Consider the following 13,242-nt stretch of genomic DNA (forward strand, 5'->3'; position numbering starts at 1 on the left):
TGTTGTGTTTTGGATACCACCCCCGAATTGGATAAAGACTGTATTTTTGTAGACACATTTCTCACACCTGTTTTTGTGCTTTTGACTCACTGACTGTATATTAAACTTTGGCTTCTTTTTTTTTAACTCATCTTTGTCGTCGTTGTTCTGCATATTGGGGTTCTACCTTTGATTAGTTCCTAGCTCCAAATACTAGCCATTCTTTCAGGTATCTATAATATAACTAGATAGGGTCTCTTTGAAAAAGAGTTTTGAGTATCTGGCTGACAAACCATGTTTCATTTTGAAATTTTACCTCTATATTCCCTGTAATTGCCCTGAGGTGACTAACCTGAATAAAAAAAAACTGCTTTGACAGTTCAGTAGTCACAAAAAAAATGACAATAAGCTCAAAATACAGTTACCGTATATCAAACTGGGGTCCATGTGGACCTCATGAGAAAAACATATTATGGAGCCAAAAGTATTTAATCAAACTGGATCAAAATTACTGAACTTAAAAATAACCATATAGGTGATAATTCCATAACATTTCAGCTGAATACATTCACAAAATATATCAATAGGGTTTATGCAACATTTATGGCAATTTGTGTACCATGTTACACCTTAGGTTTCTACAGCAGATTTCTCTTTGAACACTTTTATTTAAACTGCTGTTCAGCCTGTACTGGAAGTGTATATTTTCTGTACAGTATGTGAATTGGAAATTCTTGATTTGGACTTGGACCATATCGGAATTCTGTTTGAAAACTTAAATATTTTGATAATACTTTTTTTAGTCATTATATTTGTATATTGATTGTATTACTGTATGATTATGTTTCTGATATTTTTGGAACATTTGATTCTAACCCGGGTCAGGTTGTAGGCAATATCACCACAACTGACCTATGATGGGCGTGCCATTGGCAGTGCTGGGCAGGAGGTCATTCATGATGAGCAGGAAGACGGTGTATCCCAGAATGAGGGTCATCTTGAAGGAGGCACGGTCCACGCTGTGCGGCGGGAGGTAGAAGGACAGGATGTCAATGAGCATGAGGAAGGAGCTGGGGATGAGCAGGTTGACCACATACAGCACCGGGCGCCGCTTTATCACCACCTAGCCATCATCCAGGGGATGACAATAACATTAATGTAAAACATATGTGAAATATGTACTTGTGTTTGTGTGACTGCAGCACGTTGTCATGCGTTCAGCTGATTTCTCACCCAGAAAGTGATGATATCCCATTCATCGATCCCAAACTGGAGAATGGACGTTTCTCCCAGGATGTCCACCAGCTCCCATTCCCCACTGGCTTCCAGGTAACGCTTGGAGTTTACAGACATTTCTTTAAAGGACAGAGCTGGACTGACCCTCACGTCCTTGACTGCAAAAGACAGACACTGTGCCAGTCGGACCAAATAGGGAAATAAAAACAGTAAAAACATTTCCACTTGTAATAATGACTTAAATCACCTGTGCACTTTTACACACTGAATCACAATGTGAGAGAATTCTGTCATGCAGTTTTTCAAAATGGTTGGTTATCCATTTGGCTGCTCCAATTTTTTTGTGTTTGGGGTTGCCACAGCAGATACAACCAGATCCACATTGATATTTGTCACAAGTTTTACGCCGGATGCCCTTCCTGACGCAACTCCAGTGTTACCTGCAGAAACACACAGCCACTGGTGTTCCAAAGAGGTCTCCCATCCAAGTACTAACCAGGTCCAGCACTGCTTAGCTTCTGAGATCTGACGGGATCAGGCTTACACAGAGCAGAACGTTTACACCTAATTTGAAGGAACTTTTTACAAGGTCCAGTGGTTCCAAATATCAGAACTGTGAACTCACTGATCATCCCAATTTTTGTTGGTGTGCACGAACGAAATAGAAACCAAAGCCATCTGTAAAATTAAAGTAAAACATGCACATTACCCCTGTCTGCAAAGATTACATCTGATTATTTACATTGTTTGGATGATGGGTGTTGGCCAAGTGATTAAAGACGCTTGTTTCCAGGACAGACAATTCCTGTTCAAGGCCACATCTTGTGCCGAATCAACACCTAGCTCCACCTCATATATGCTGTGGTGACCACAAGTGAGAAGCTGAAGGAACTTCACTCTTGTAGGTCATGATGTTTTTGAACATGTTCAAAATTTTCCCAATTGGCCACTAGATTCTGCAAAGCCACTATTACCACAGATTACACACTATAGCATGCCCTGACTGAGTGACTGGTTTTAGCCTTATTTTAGACTTATAAAACACTGAATGGACCTGCACCACCTTATGTGAACCCGTGGTCTCAGGAGTCAGGTTTACTCTGTTCTTCAGGCTAAGAAGAAATCAGCTGGTTGGGAAACTTTTCCCTTATTAAATAGTCTGCCGGTAGATGGGCTGAATCTAATTTTTTCTGTTATTTATAATATTCAATCATTTACTATACCCGCTTATTCCAATTAAGGGTCATGGGGGAGCTGGAGCCTATCCCAGCAGTCAGTGGGAGAGAGGCAGGGTACACCATGGACAGGCTACCAATGTATTGCAGGGCCACATATAGACAGACAAAAACACCTAGGGACAATTTAAAGTTTGTAGTTCACCAAACCTGCATATCTTTGGAAGTGGGAGGAAACCTGTCAGAAAAAATTGCAGTTTGTGAGTACGGCTGTAGGAAGAGATGACAGACAGCTTGCTTCAATTGAAGTCTTTATTGCCCGGGGAGTGAGCAGTATGAACTTGTACTTCCTCTCACTAAAGAAGATTACTTTCTTAGGCTTATATACAGTTCACAGATAACATGGATGGTGGTTACCTTAGCAACAGTTTTCAACCAGTCATATATGATAGCCCCCCCATAAGAATGTTTCCTCAGCCCACAGCTGCTCAGTTATCTACCCAAGGCCAGATCTTGAGGTCTTCTCTCTTTTGCAATAAGTTTGCACTTTCACATGAAGCTTCAACAATGAGCAGTCTCATTAAAATGCAAGTATTAACAAGGGATGTTCGAATTACTTATAATCACACAAAAATAAGTGACACACACATTTTCCTGACATTTCACATAACCCCATAATGATAAAAAAATATACATTTTCTTAGAAAACCCATGCTAACTCCACACAGAAAGGACCACGTGGGAAGCGAACCCACAACCGTACATCTGTGAGGCAACAATGCAAACCACTAATCTAACCATGTATAATATACATGTTAGATTTTTACCTAAAAGTGCGATGAAAACTGAGTTATTATTATTCAATTTTGGCTTCTGCTGCATCGATTCTTTGTTGTGCATAATGTGAGGAAACATGAATATATAAATATAGATTTTCATTTAGCAGAATTTTCTTTCAGAGGAAGATCAGCTTTGTAATCATATTATTAGCCTAACATTTACAGGGCTGCTCTTACTTGTGTGCATGTAGGAGCCAAATGTAAATGTGCAGTTCTGCACATCAAAGGGAAAACAGAAGATCTTCAGGTTGCATGCTGAGACCAGGCGCAACATCCTGTCCCAGCGGATGTGACCTGTATGGTTCACATAGACGTAAGGGCACGCTTGGGAGACGTCATCGTCCACACTGAATATTTGAAGGGTGAAGTAAAAGAAATTAACAGAAAATGCAGTGATTAAAAAACACAGGAGGGAACCTATCATACATTACATTCACAGTTCACACAAGATGATTCAGACATCTCAGAAAGGATGGATGATTTCCTACATTTCTATTTGGTTTGGAGTCCATTCTGGACCTCCAGAAACAGAACAGTCTGAATCTGTTATTTTGGGCACCACATCAACATCTCACTCTCTAATGCTAAACCAAATAGACAAACAAACACATTGAACTTAATCAGAAAACTCACAACTCATAAACAATGATATCTGGAGACCAGAGGTCATTCACAGGGAGCGAAATCTTGGTGACACCATCACACTCATCAGGATCCCAGACCAGGAACTCATGGTGCCAGTACTGCAAAGCAACACAAATCAGGAGCAATACGAACTATTTTTTAGATCAGTTACACTTTCTATACACTGGGTAAAATAAGTAATGAACACGTCACCATTTTTCTCACTAAAAATATTTCAAAAGGTGCTATTGACATGAATTATCCATCAGATATGAGTAACAACCCAAGTAATCCATACAGTGCGTCCAAAAATTGTTCACAGCGCTACACTTTTTCCACTCTACCATACAGGCCTGATTGGTGGATTGCTGCAGAGATGGTTGTCCTTCTGGAAAGTTCTCCTCTCTCCACAGAGGAATGCATGGAACTCTGATAGAGTGACTATCGGGTTCTTGGTCACCTCTCTGACTAAAGCCTTTGTCCACAATCACTCGGTTTAGATAGGGGGCCAGCTCTAGGAAGAGTTCTGGTGGAACCGAACTTCCTCCACTTATGGATGATGGTTGCCACTGTGCTCATTGGGACCTTCAAAGCAGCACAAATGTTTCTGTACCCTTCCCCAGATTTGTGCCTCGAGACAACCCTGTCTCTGAGGCCTACAGACTATTCCTTTGACTTCATGCTTGGTTTGTGCTCTGACATGCACTGCCAACTGCGGAACGTTATAAGTAGACAGATGTGTGTCTTTCCAATCATGTCCAATCAACTGAATTTACACCAGATGGACTCCAATTAAGCTGTTGAAACATCTCAAAGATGATCAGTGGAAACAGAATGCACCTATGCTCAATTTTGAGCTTCATGGCAAAGGCTGTGAATACTTGTGATTTCTTAGATTTTTTTTTTTTAAATAAATTTGCAAAAATGTAAAAAAAAAAACAACTTTTGTCATATTCTCATTATAGGTTATTGTGTGTAGACGTCTGAGGGAAAAAATAATAATTTCATCCATTTTGGAAAAGTATGGAAAAAGTGGAGTACTGTGAATACTTTTGGGATGCACTGTAATACAAAGAAATCAAACCACAAATATCTATATGTATATTAAGTTATGTATAATAATGTGAAATGGCACAGGAAAAAAGTATTGAACACCTGAAAAAGAGAGGTGCAATGAGACACTGAAAGGCAAGACACCATCTGAAATCTATCAGTAACTAGAAAGCAATCCAAAAATTAATATCAGCTGGTTCAGTCCAAAGTGATGGACTATAAAAAGTTGTCTCATCACCAAGGTGTCACACAAGAAACATCTCATGATCGGCAAATACATGCGGGAAAGTGATCAGCTGTTCATGAATGCACACATGCAGCTGAGTGCACGTGTTCCAGCCTCAGACACGCACGGCGGTACAGTTAGCTGTCCTAAACACACACACACACAATGTGGTGTGTGGATGAACCACCCACACATATGTGCAGCGCTTCGATCAACTGTTATCCTGGCTGGACTGAAAGGTGCAGGAGGGGCACCACAAGATCGCTGGAGGCCTGTACAAAGTGCCGGACACCTCCAATTTCACATGGATGCGGCCATGGTGCCAACTACGTATCATGTTACTGATCCATATGTAATGACTACTGACACATCTGTCAAAAGGGAGAATAAATAAAAGTATAAAGATGATTAAATGTTTGCCCACTTGCACCCCCCCTTGTGCCTTTCACTCCAGCCCGGCTGCAGGCTGGCTGGCATGCACCGAACGGGTCCATCTGGAGCTATTCCAAAGGTGACTATTTATTGTATTCATACTGTGATGGCTTGGTAATACAGTTGTGATGTCAGCCCTTCATATGTGTCACTGTGAAATGATCACTGGGTTGGATGTGATGTGTATTACAGAGTACGAGGTCACTTATCTAACATTCCTCAGCAGTCGAGTGGCTATGGTTCAATGGAGGTACGGTCCTCGGGATGTCACCCGACCGGGTAAAGCCGTCAATATTTTTATTGCGGCGTTTACAACAGCGTACGCTCATTTGACCTTGTACGGTTTTATGGAGGCTGTGGCAAATCCTGACAGGATCCTGTATTATGATACTGATAGCCTGATTTACGTTTGTAGGCAGGATGAAACCCCGCTGCCTACCGGTAATTATTTGGGTCAGCTCACCGATGAGTTGAGTAGTGACGTCATCACAGAGTTCGCAGCAGCAGGGCCTAAAAGTTACGCTTATAAAACCGCAGGAGGTAAAACAGTCATGCGGGTGAAGGGGTTCACTCTAACACATGAGAGCTGTCAGAAAACAAACTTTGACAGTGTCAAAGATCTGGTTGAGGGTTATATAAAAGACTCCGCCCTCGCAGTATCTATCAAAACGCCGCAGCAGGGAATTAAATGTCATAAAACCAGTTTCAGTTTGACAAACATATCATTTCAAAAATCCTTCAGGGTGGTGTATGACAAGTGACGTCTTTTAAAGGACGGGGAAACCGAGCCATTTGGATTTTGAAACATGTCTCACTCTGGCACTACAGTTGATTTTGACCCCAGACTTCAGCCTCCATTCTCTTCTCTCATCGTTGGACCGAGTGGGTCGGGGAAGACTGTGTTTGTGAAAACATTGCTGGAAAATTGTAGCCACGCTATGAGATATGTGCCTGACAACATTGTATGGCTGTATACGTCTGAACAACCTCTGTATTCTGAACTGAGAGTGAAGAATAAAAATATAACATTTTTACAAGGTTTCCCTGATTCCTTTGAGGACGAAAGCCTTTTCCCTGAAGGTCAGAGCCATCTGGTTATTTTGGACGATCTCATCTTTCAAGCAATGGATCATCCTGAAGTTGTAAGAATTTTTACCCAGTACAGACATCATCGGAATATGAGCGTTATCATGATCACACAGAACATATTTCATAAAGGAAAATACAGTCGAACCATCAGCTTGAATTATAATTATATGGTGCTGTTTAAAAACCCCAGAGACAAGTTACAGATGAACATTCTGGCTCAGCAAATGTTCCCCGGCAGAAAACAATTCTTTTTGGCGGCTCTTGACGATGCTACGAGCGTACCTTACGGGTATTTATTACTGGATTGCACGCAGGACTGTCCAGATCACTTCAGACTGAGATCGGGATTACTCCCGCATGATTGGCCCGCAGTTTATTTACAGAAAGATAAATGGATATGAGCTCTCTTTGAAAAAGGAACGCCCCCGCAGCGGCAGCACATCCTGAAGACGTGTAGGTCGGAGCTTCTGAAAACTTTATCCGAGATCGCTTTGAATATATTAAAGGGGAATATCGCATTGAGCAACTCTCAATTCCGTACCTTAAAAAAACGAAAGAGTGTTTTACGTCTTCTCACAGACAGACAAGCCAGTTACAAAAGGAAGCGCGGAGCGCTGATTCAAACAGCGGCTTTCTCCTGCCTCTGCTAGCCGCGGCCTTGCCCGCTATAATGAGTCTAATACTGCCCAGAGGACAAAGGCGTTCAAAGCAGAGCAAAAGATGTTTTTACTGACTCCTCAACAGCTGCATCAACTCGGCCATTCCGTCCTGCCGAGCAGTAATAACATCAGACAGACTGCTGAAAATGATCTAGACTCACAAATGCGGGCTGTGTTGGAGGAACGCACTCACTCCCCTTATGAAAAAATTAAAAAGTATGAGGCTTTGCTGCAGCGCTGATCAAATGGGGAACACGAGTCGCATGTTTCAGCCCCGCAAGAGACACGCGTTGCTAAACAACCTGAGAAGGAGGGGGAGGTGGGGGATGAGACTGTCACAGAGGTCCTGAAGAACATTCCCTCCAGAGATTGTAGAAATGCTGAATATATTATGAGAAAATTGTCGATGGGTGATACGCGCTGGAGTTTGTCGGGGGAATTTATTTACAAGGGGAAAGTCATGAGGGGGTCTCATGCCATAGATCTTATGAAACATCTCGGATCTTCGTTCAAGAAATCGAGCCCCCGTACAGGCTGGGAGAAGTTCCTCAATACTTTACAGGAGCAGAACATTCCAGTGATGTGCGTATCAAACCCGCAAGCCCGTGAGCAGTTTCAGAAGCTTTAAAAAGGATGGAGCAGCTCGCCGGATGAAATCCGTCTTTCAACCAAGTCGCCGGCCAGGAAGAAACTTAAGAAAAAAAAAGACTTCCAACACTAGGAAGGTTTCTCGCCATAAAAGGATGGCTGTGTGTGTGTGTGTCAAATAAGAAACAGACTGGATATTATGATCAAGATTTTTTTTTTAATACATTACCATCAGACATGTTTTTTTACCTTGTTACTAATAAAACATCGACTGAAACTAATCATCGGTTTTCATCACTTTTAATCGGCAGATGGCTAAAAACAACTTTCAACATCAACACGTCTGTACTTAATAACAACGTTTTAAATTATGCAAACGTGATAAAACTTTAAAGATATGATCAAGAGGTTCTCCTAAGACAGGGGTTACATTTTCACACGAAAAAAACATTAGTTTTGAAGATTTGACAAGCTTTCCTGTCCGGCCCCCCACTGCAGTATTTTTCCTTCATTCCAGCTGCTGGCCGCTGACCGCAGCAGACGTTCATTTAATGAACTCGGAATGAAGTTTTCTTTTTCTTCAGAGTGCGAAAGTCTTTCATGGTAAGTGATTTAAGTAATCTTTTGATAGAAATGCTTCTGGTTTTTTTTTTTGTTTTTTTTACAAGGATCCTTGGTGGTAAACATTTTTTAAATGATGTTTTTTGTTAGATAGAGCCCCACAGAGAGAAAAGTTTATTCTGGTTACGATGGAGCAGAAGAATTCACCCCGACAAATTAACCCCAGAGGATAATTTAGATGACACGACGCACCAGGGAGAGAGTCTCCTTTATGAGGTAAGAAAATCAGGTCATAACTTTTTTTTTAAGTGTAAATATTTAATTAATAAGTATCGTCTGTGTTACAGTTTGTGGATATTCTCTGTTAGGAGTTTATTTAACGCTGTTTAATCAAGCTTTTCCCCAGACACAGCAGCAGAGATGTAAACCCTCTGAAATTTCATTTACATTAAAAATACAGGTTAATAACGCAGAGCTGATGTGTTATAACCGACAGAGGTCTATCGAACCGTCAACAGAGCGCCGCAGGGAGGGACTCGCGTTACACGGTAAGAAAAAAAAATCATGATGTTTTCTAAAGTGTAAATATTTATTAAGTCGCATCTTTTCTTTCAGTTTGTGGCGAGGTGAGACCATCGCTCCTACACGATGCCCGGAGGTTCGAGGATATTTTGGACTGGTATTAATAAATGTTTTTGAGAGAGAATAATTGCGATGCATAAAAAGTTTATTCTGGTTTAACGAGAAGAAGAAGAAGAAGAAGAAGAAGAAGAATTCAGCCCGACAAATTAACCCCAGAGGGTTATTAGACGACACGAGGAGCCAGGGAGAGAGTCGCCTTTATGAGGTAAGAAAAAAAGAAAAACATTGATTTAATATTGTAGCGGGATGAAGGACCCGGGTCCTGATTGAAAAGACGTTCCCGCTAGCTTGGCTAACGGGGAATTCCCCTTTGGCTGACCTGGTAGAGGAATGGTCTTTAGTGCCATCCAGGTTTGATCCCACCACCGTCCCGGCCACAAAGGTCCTGCAGTCATAATCTAACTAAAGTGTTTAAAGGTCCATAATGTAAGAAAAAAAACATATTGGCTATGTAATGTCAGACGTTTCCCCTCTCAGACAAAAATTTATGCCGTCAGCATCAGCTCAAAAAGTAAGATTTTGTGGAGCTTTTCACAACCAAATAACCATTTATAACATAAAACCCTCCGCTAGTTAGATTTCTCAATAAATGACCGCTGACAGTTTAACGATACTATCAAAGATACGGTGTGTGTGAGTTATGTGAATTGTAAAATTACATGTTCAGTGTGTTTTCAGGGGAACTTCTGCAAAACAACCACATTTAAATCTTTATCCACATTAAAAACGGCTTGAGATTTATAATTACACTCTGAACAAATGAACAGATTCTACATGACACGCTTTCCTCTTGTCATACTGACAGCAGTGTGTCGGCTCCGAGGCTTTTAATGTTTTTTGACAGAATTTGTCAGAAATGTGTAACTTTCAAGTGCTTGGTGCAGACTTTTACAAATCATAAAACAGCAGAGTAACAACAGCGAATTTTAACATTATAACCAAAATATGTAAAATATAATAAGTTGACTTTACTAAAAAAATATGCGAGCTTGCTGCCTTATAAAAATACCTTTGAGCAGACTCGCCACAGGGGATTATATGCAGCTGGAGACATCATAATCATCTGTCAGCTAATTGGTGACGATGGTGACCCTTTAATAAACATGGACGCATGCTTTTTTCTTCATGTGAGTGGACCAAATACTTTTTTCTTAATGTTTTCCTTCATGTATGTTGTGTTTAATAAACATGAACATGTACTTTTTTCTTCATATAAGTGGAACAAATACCTTTTTTCTTAATGTAAGTTGGGTTTAGTAAACACAAACGTATACTTTTTTCTTCACGATTCCCTTTATGTAAGCGGGCTTTAATAAGTGTGAACAGTTGCTTTTTTCTCTGTGTGTGACTTTAATGAATGCAATAAACCACATATTCTAAAACTTATACAGCCTGTGTTCTTTCCTATAATATTGTTGAAAAGGCTAAATTGTTTTTCAAATGAGGTTTTTTTTGTGAAAAAAGGTTCTCATTTGAAGTATGCATGCACACACACACACACACACACACACACACACACACCATCACTGCTGTAAAAACAACCCCTCCCTCTCTGCCATTCGGTGTGATGTACACACACACACACGCCCGCACCTCCCTGTTCTAAACCCCACCCCCCCTTCCTGTCTACCATTTGGCATGACACACACACACACACACACACACACACACACACACACACACACACACACACACACACACACACACACACAGGGTCATGTTCCGGGGTATTAAAATATTCATGTTTAATTAGTAAATTAAAGAAATCCTCTCCTAATTGCGTAAAAGATAAGGGTATTTTTTAAATTGTTCTTTAATTCAGGAATTAAAAAATATAAAAGGATATGCTTTAATTTAAGAATTAACAATGTATGAACAACAAATTAACAATGTAAAGGGGTATTAAAATATTAGACGCTGTTTTAGATATTCAGGTTTAATTATTTCATAATTAGTTCATTCTTTAATTAATACATAAAATCACCCCATAATTACATTAAAAAAAGATTCGGGTATTTTTTAATCGTTCTTTAATTCAAGAATTAAAAAATATAAAAGGATATTAAAATATTAGATGCAGGTCGGAGGGGCGGGGAGGTGGGGCTTGAGGCGGCGCTTGGAGGTGGGGCTTGGAGGCGGAGCGACCTTTGACCTTTAGGTCGTAAATCAGGGGGCCCAACCCTTTGATGTGACATAAGGTGGGTTAGTTTTCTCTCTAATGGGTCAAAATTACACCCGAGTAATGAATGTCACTAATTTCTCTACACAGGAGGTGTTTTGAAGCTGTCTTTACCAACAAAGGCTTTTGTATGAAGTTTTAAATAAATTTCAGTAAGTGTATTTTTCACTGCATCATTCCATTTTATTACACATAACTTAAGTTCTGTTCTTATTTATTTTGGTTTCTTTGCATCTGGGGATTACTGGGGTTACTACTGACATCTAGTGAAAATTTCAAGTGAATAGCACCTTTAGAATTATATTCATTGAGAAAAATGATAATGCGTCCGATACTTATTTTACCTGCTATATATAATTTTCTTACCAGCCTCAGCCAGAGGAAAGTAGTGAGTATCTGAGTCTTCTCATTCTGAAAGGCAGAGTAGAAAAGTAAAGCTGTACCAGTTCCACTTTTTGCTCAAGTCAAAAAACACGTTTATTTCACACAATTACCTCCACCAAGAAGGTCATGTTTTCACTTGCTTATTTGTTTGTTAGCTGCATTACACAAAAACCAGTAAACTGGTGTTAATGAAACTACGAGGTCTATTAGAAAAGTATCCGACCTTATTATTTTTTTTCAAAAACCATATGGATTTGAATCACGTGTGATTACATCAGACATGCTTGAACCCTCGTGGGCATGCGAGAGTTTTTTCACGCCTGTCGGTTACGTCATTCGCCTGTGGGCAGTCTTTGAGTGAGGAGTCGCCCACCCCCTCGTCATTTTTTCATTGTTTAGGAATGGCTCAGAGACTGCTGCTTTGTTTGATAAAAATTTTTTCAAAACTAAGGCACAACTGAGTGGACACCATTTGATAAATTCAGCTGGTTTTTGGTAAAAAAAATTTAACGGCTAATGAGAGAGTTTGGTCTGTAACTGTCGCTTTAAGGATGGCCCACGGCACCTGACGGCGATCTGTGCTTCGAGGCGGCAGCGTCTCGCCGTTTCAAGTTGAAAACTTCCACATTTCAGGCTCTGTTGATCCAGGAAGTCGTCAGAGAACAGAGAACTTTCAGAAGAAGTCGGCATGAGGAGTTTATTCGGACATTCCATTGTTAACTGACATTTTGTAATGAAAGAACGTGCGGGCAGAGTCGCGTGTCGGGCCGGACCCGACTGCGGGGGGTCGCGACAGGAAAAACACCTCCGTTGGAAACCTTAACGGGCAAGTTGGAACATGCCCAAGCTGTTAAACAATTTCTCAGTTACTCACTTGTTGAAAGCCATCAAAAGCCGCCTGAATTTTACAAATGGTTTTCAACACGGAGGTGTTTTTCCTGTCGCGGCGCACACAGATTTGCCGAGTCGTCACGGAAACGACTCGGCGAATTTGCGCGCACGTCTTTCATTAAAAAATGTCCTTAAACAGTGGAATGTCCGCATAAAGTCCTCATGCCGGCCTCTTCTGAATCTTCTCTGTTCTCTCACGACGTCCTGGGTGAATTAAGCCTTAAATTAGGATGTTTTCAGGTCGAAACAGGCCGACCGCGACGGTGCCTGGAAGCGCTGCACGACATCCTGCTCTGTGGGAAGTCCTTACAGCGACAGAAACACCCCATAATCTCTCATCAGCCATTAAACTTTTCACCGAAAACCAGCTTAATTTCTCGAATAGTGTCCACTCGGATATTCCTCACAGGTTCAGAAAAAATGTTGATAAAGCAACGCGCGCCGTCTCGAGCAGCGTGTGAAACAAAGGAATTCAGCCGAGAGTGTTATGTGTCGACGCGGGTTGAGGAGCGGACCTGCGTCAGACGGAACCCAGCGCTACAAATAACCAGAAAAGCGGTTCCAAAAACAATATATTTATTTCACCCGCTGTGTTTAAAAGGTGTAAAAACAAAAATAGCGTCCTTCTGGTGGAGTGACTGTTGGTACGCTCTCCAGCGCCCGCAAGGATCAAAGCCCGGCGCTC

General features: G+C 41.0%; 1 protein-coding gene and 1 long non-coding RNA gene across 2 annotated transcripts in view; one reads left to right on the forward strand and one right to left on the reverse strand.

The window, feature by feature from the left end:
* The window catches only part of LOC117518103 (5-hydroxytryptamine receptor 3A-like), a 132,971-nt gene that overhangs the window by 70,956 nt on the left and 48,773 nt on the right, over nucleotides 1–13,242 (reverse strand). The window contains exons 11-15 of the mRNA XM_034179165.1: nucleotides 11,649–11,693; nucleotides 3,863–3,972; nucleotides 3,407–3,576; nucleotides 1,213–1,373; nucleotides 892–1,102 (exon numbers count right to left, since the gene is read on the reverse strand). Of these exons, the coding sequence (XP_034035056.1) occupies nucleotides 892–1,102; nucleotides 1,213–1,373; nucleotides 3,407–3,576; nucleotides 3,863–3,972; nucleotides 11,649–11,693 (697 nt within the window). The remainder of the gene's footprint in view (nucleotides 1–891; nucleotides 1,103–1,212; nucleotides 1,374–3,406; nucleotides 3,577–3,862; nucleotides 3,973–11,648; nucleotides 11,694–13,242) is intronic.
* Nucleotides 8,588–9,208, forward strand: LOC117518758. The gene is made up of 3 exons (XR_004563067.1): nucleotides 8,588–8,737; nucleotides 8,922–9,009; nucleotides 9,077–9,208. It is a non-coding gene; the product is annotated as an uncharacterized LOC117518758 (long non-coding RNA).

This window comes from Thalassophryne amazonica, chromosome 10 (assembly GCF_902500255.1).
Source record: "Thalassophryne amazonica chromosome 10, fThaAma1.1, whole genome shotgun sequence".
NCBI lineage: Eukaryota > Metazoa > Chordata > Actinopteri > Batrachoidiformes > Batrachoididae > Thalassophryne > Thalassophryne amazonica.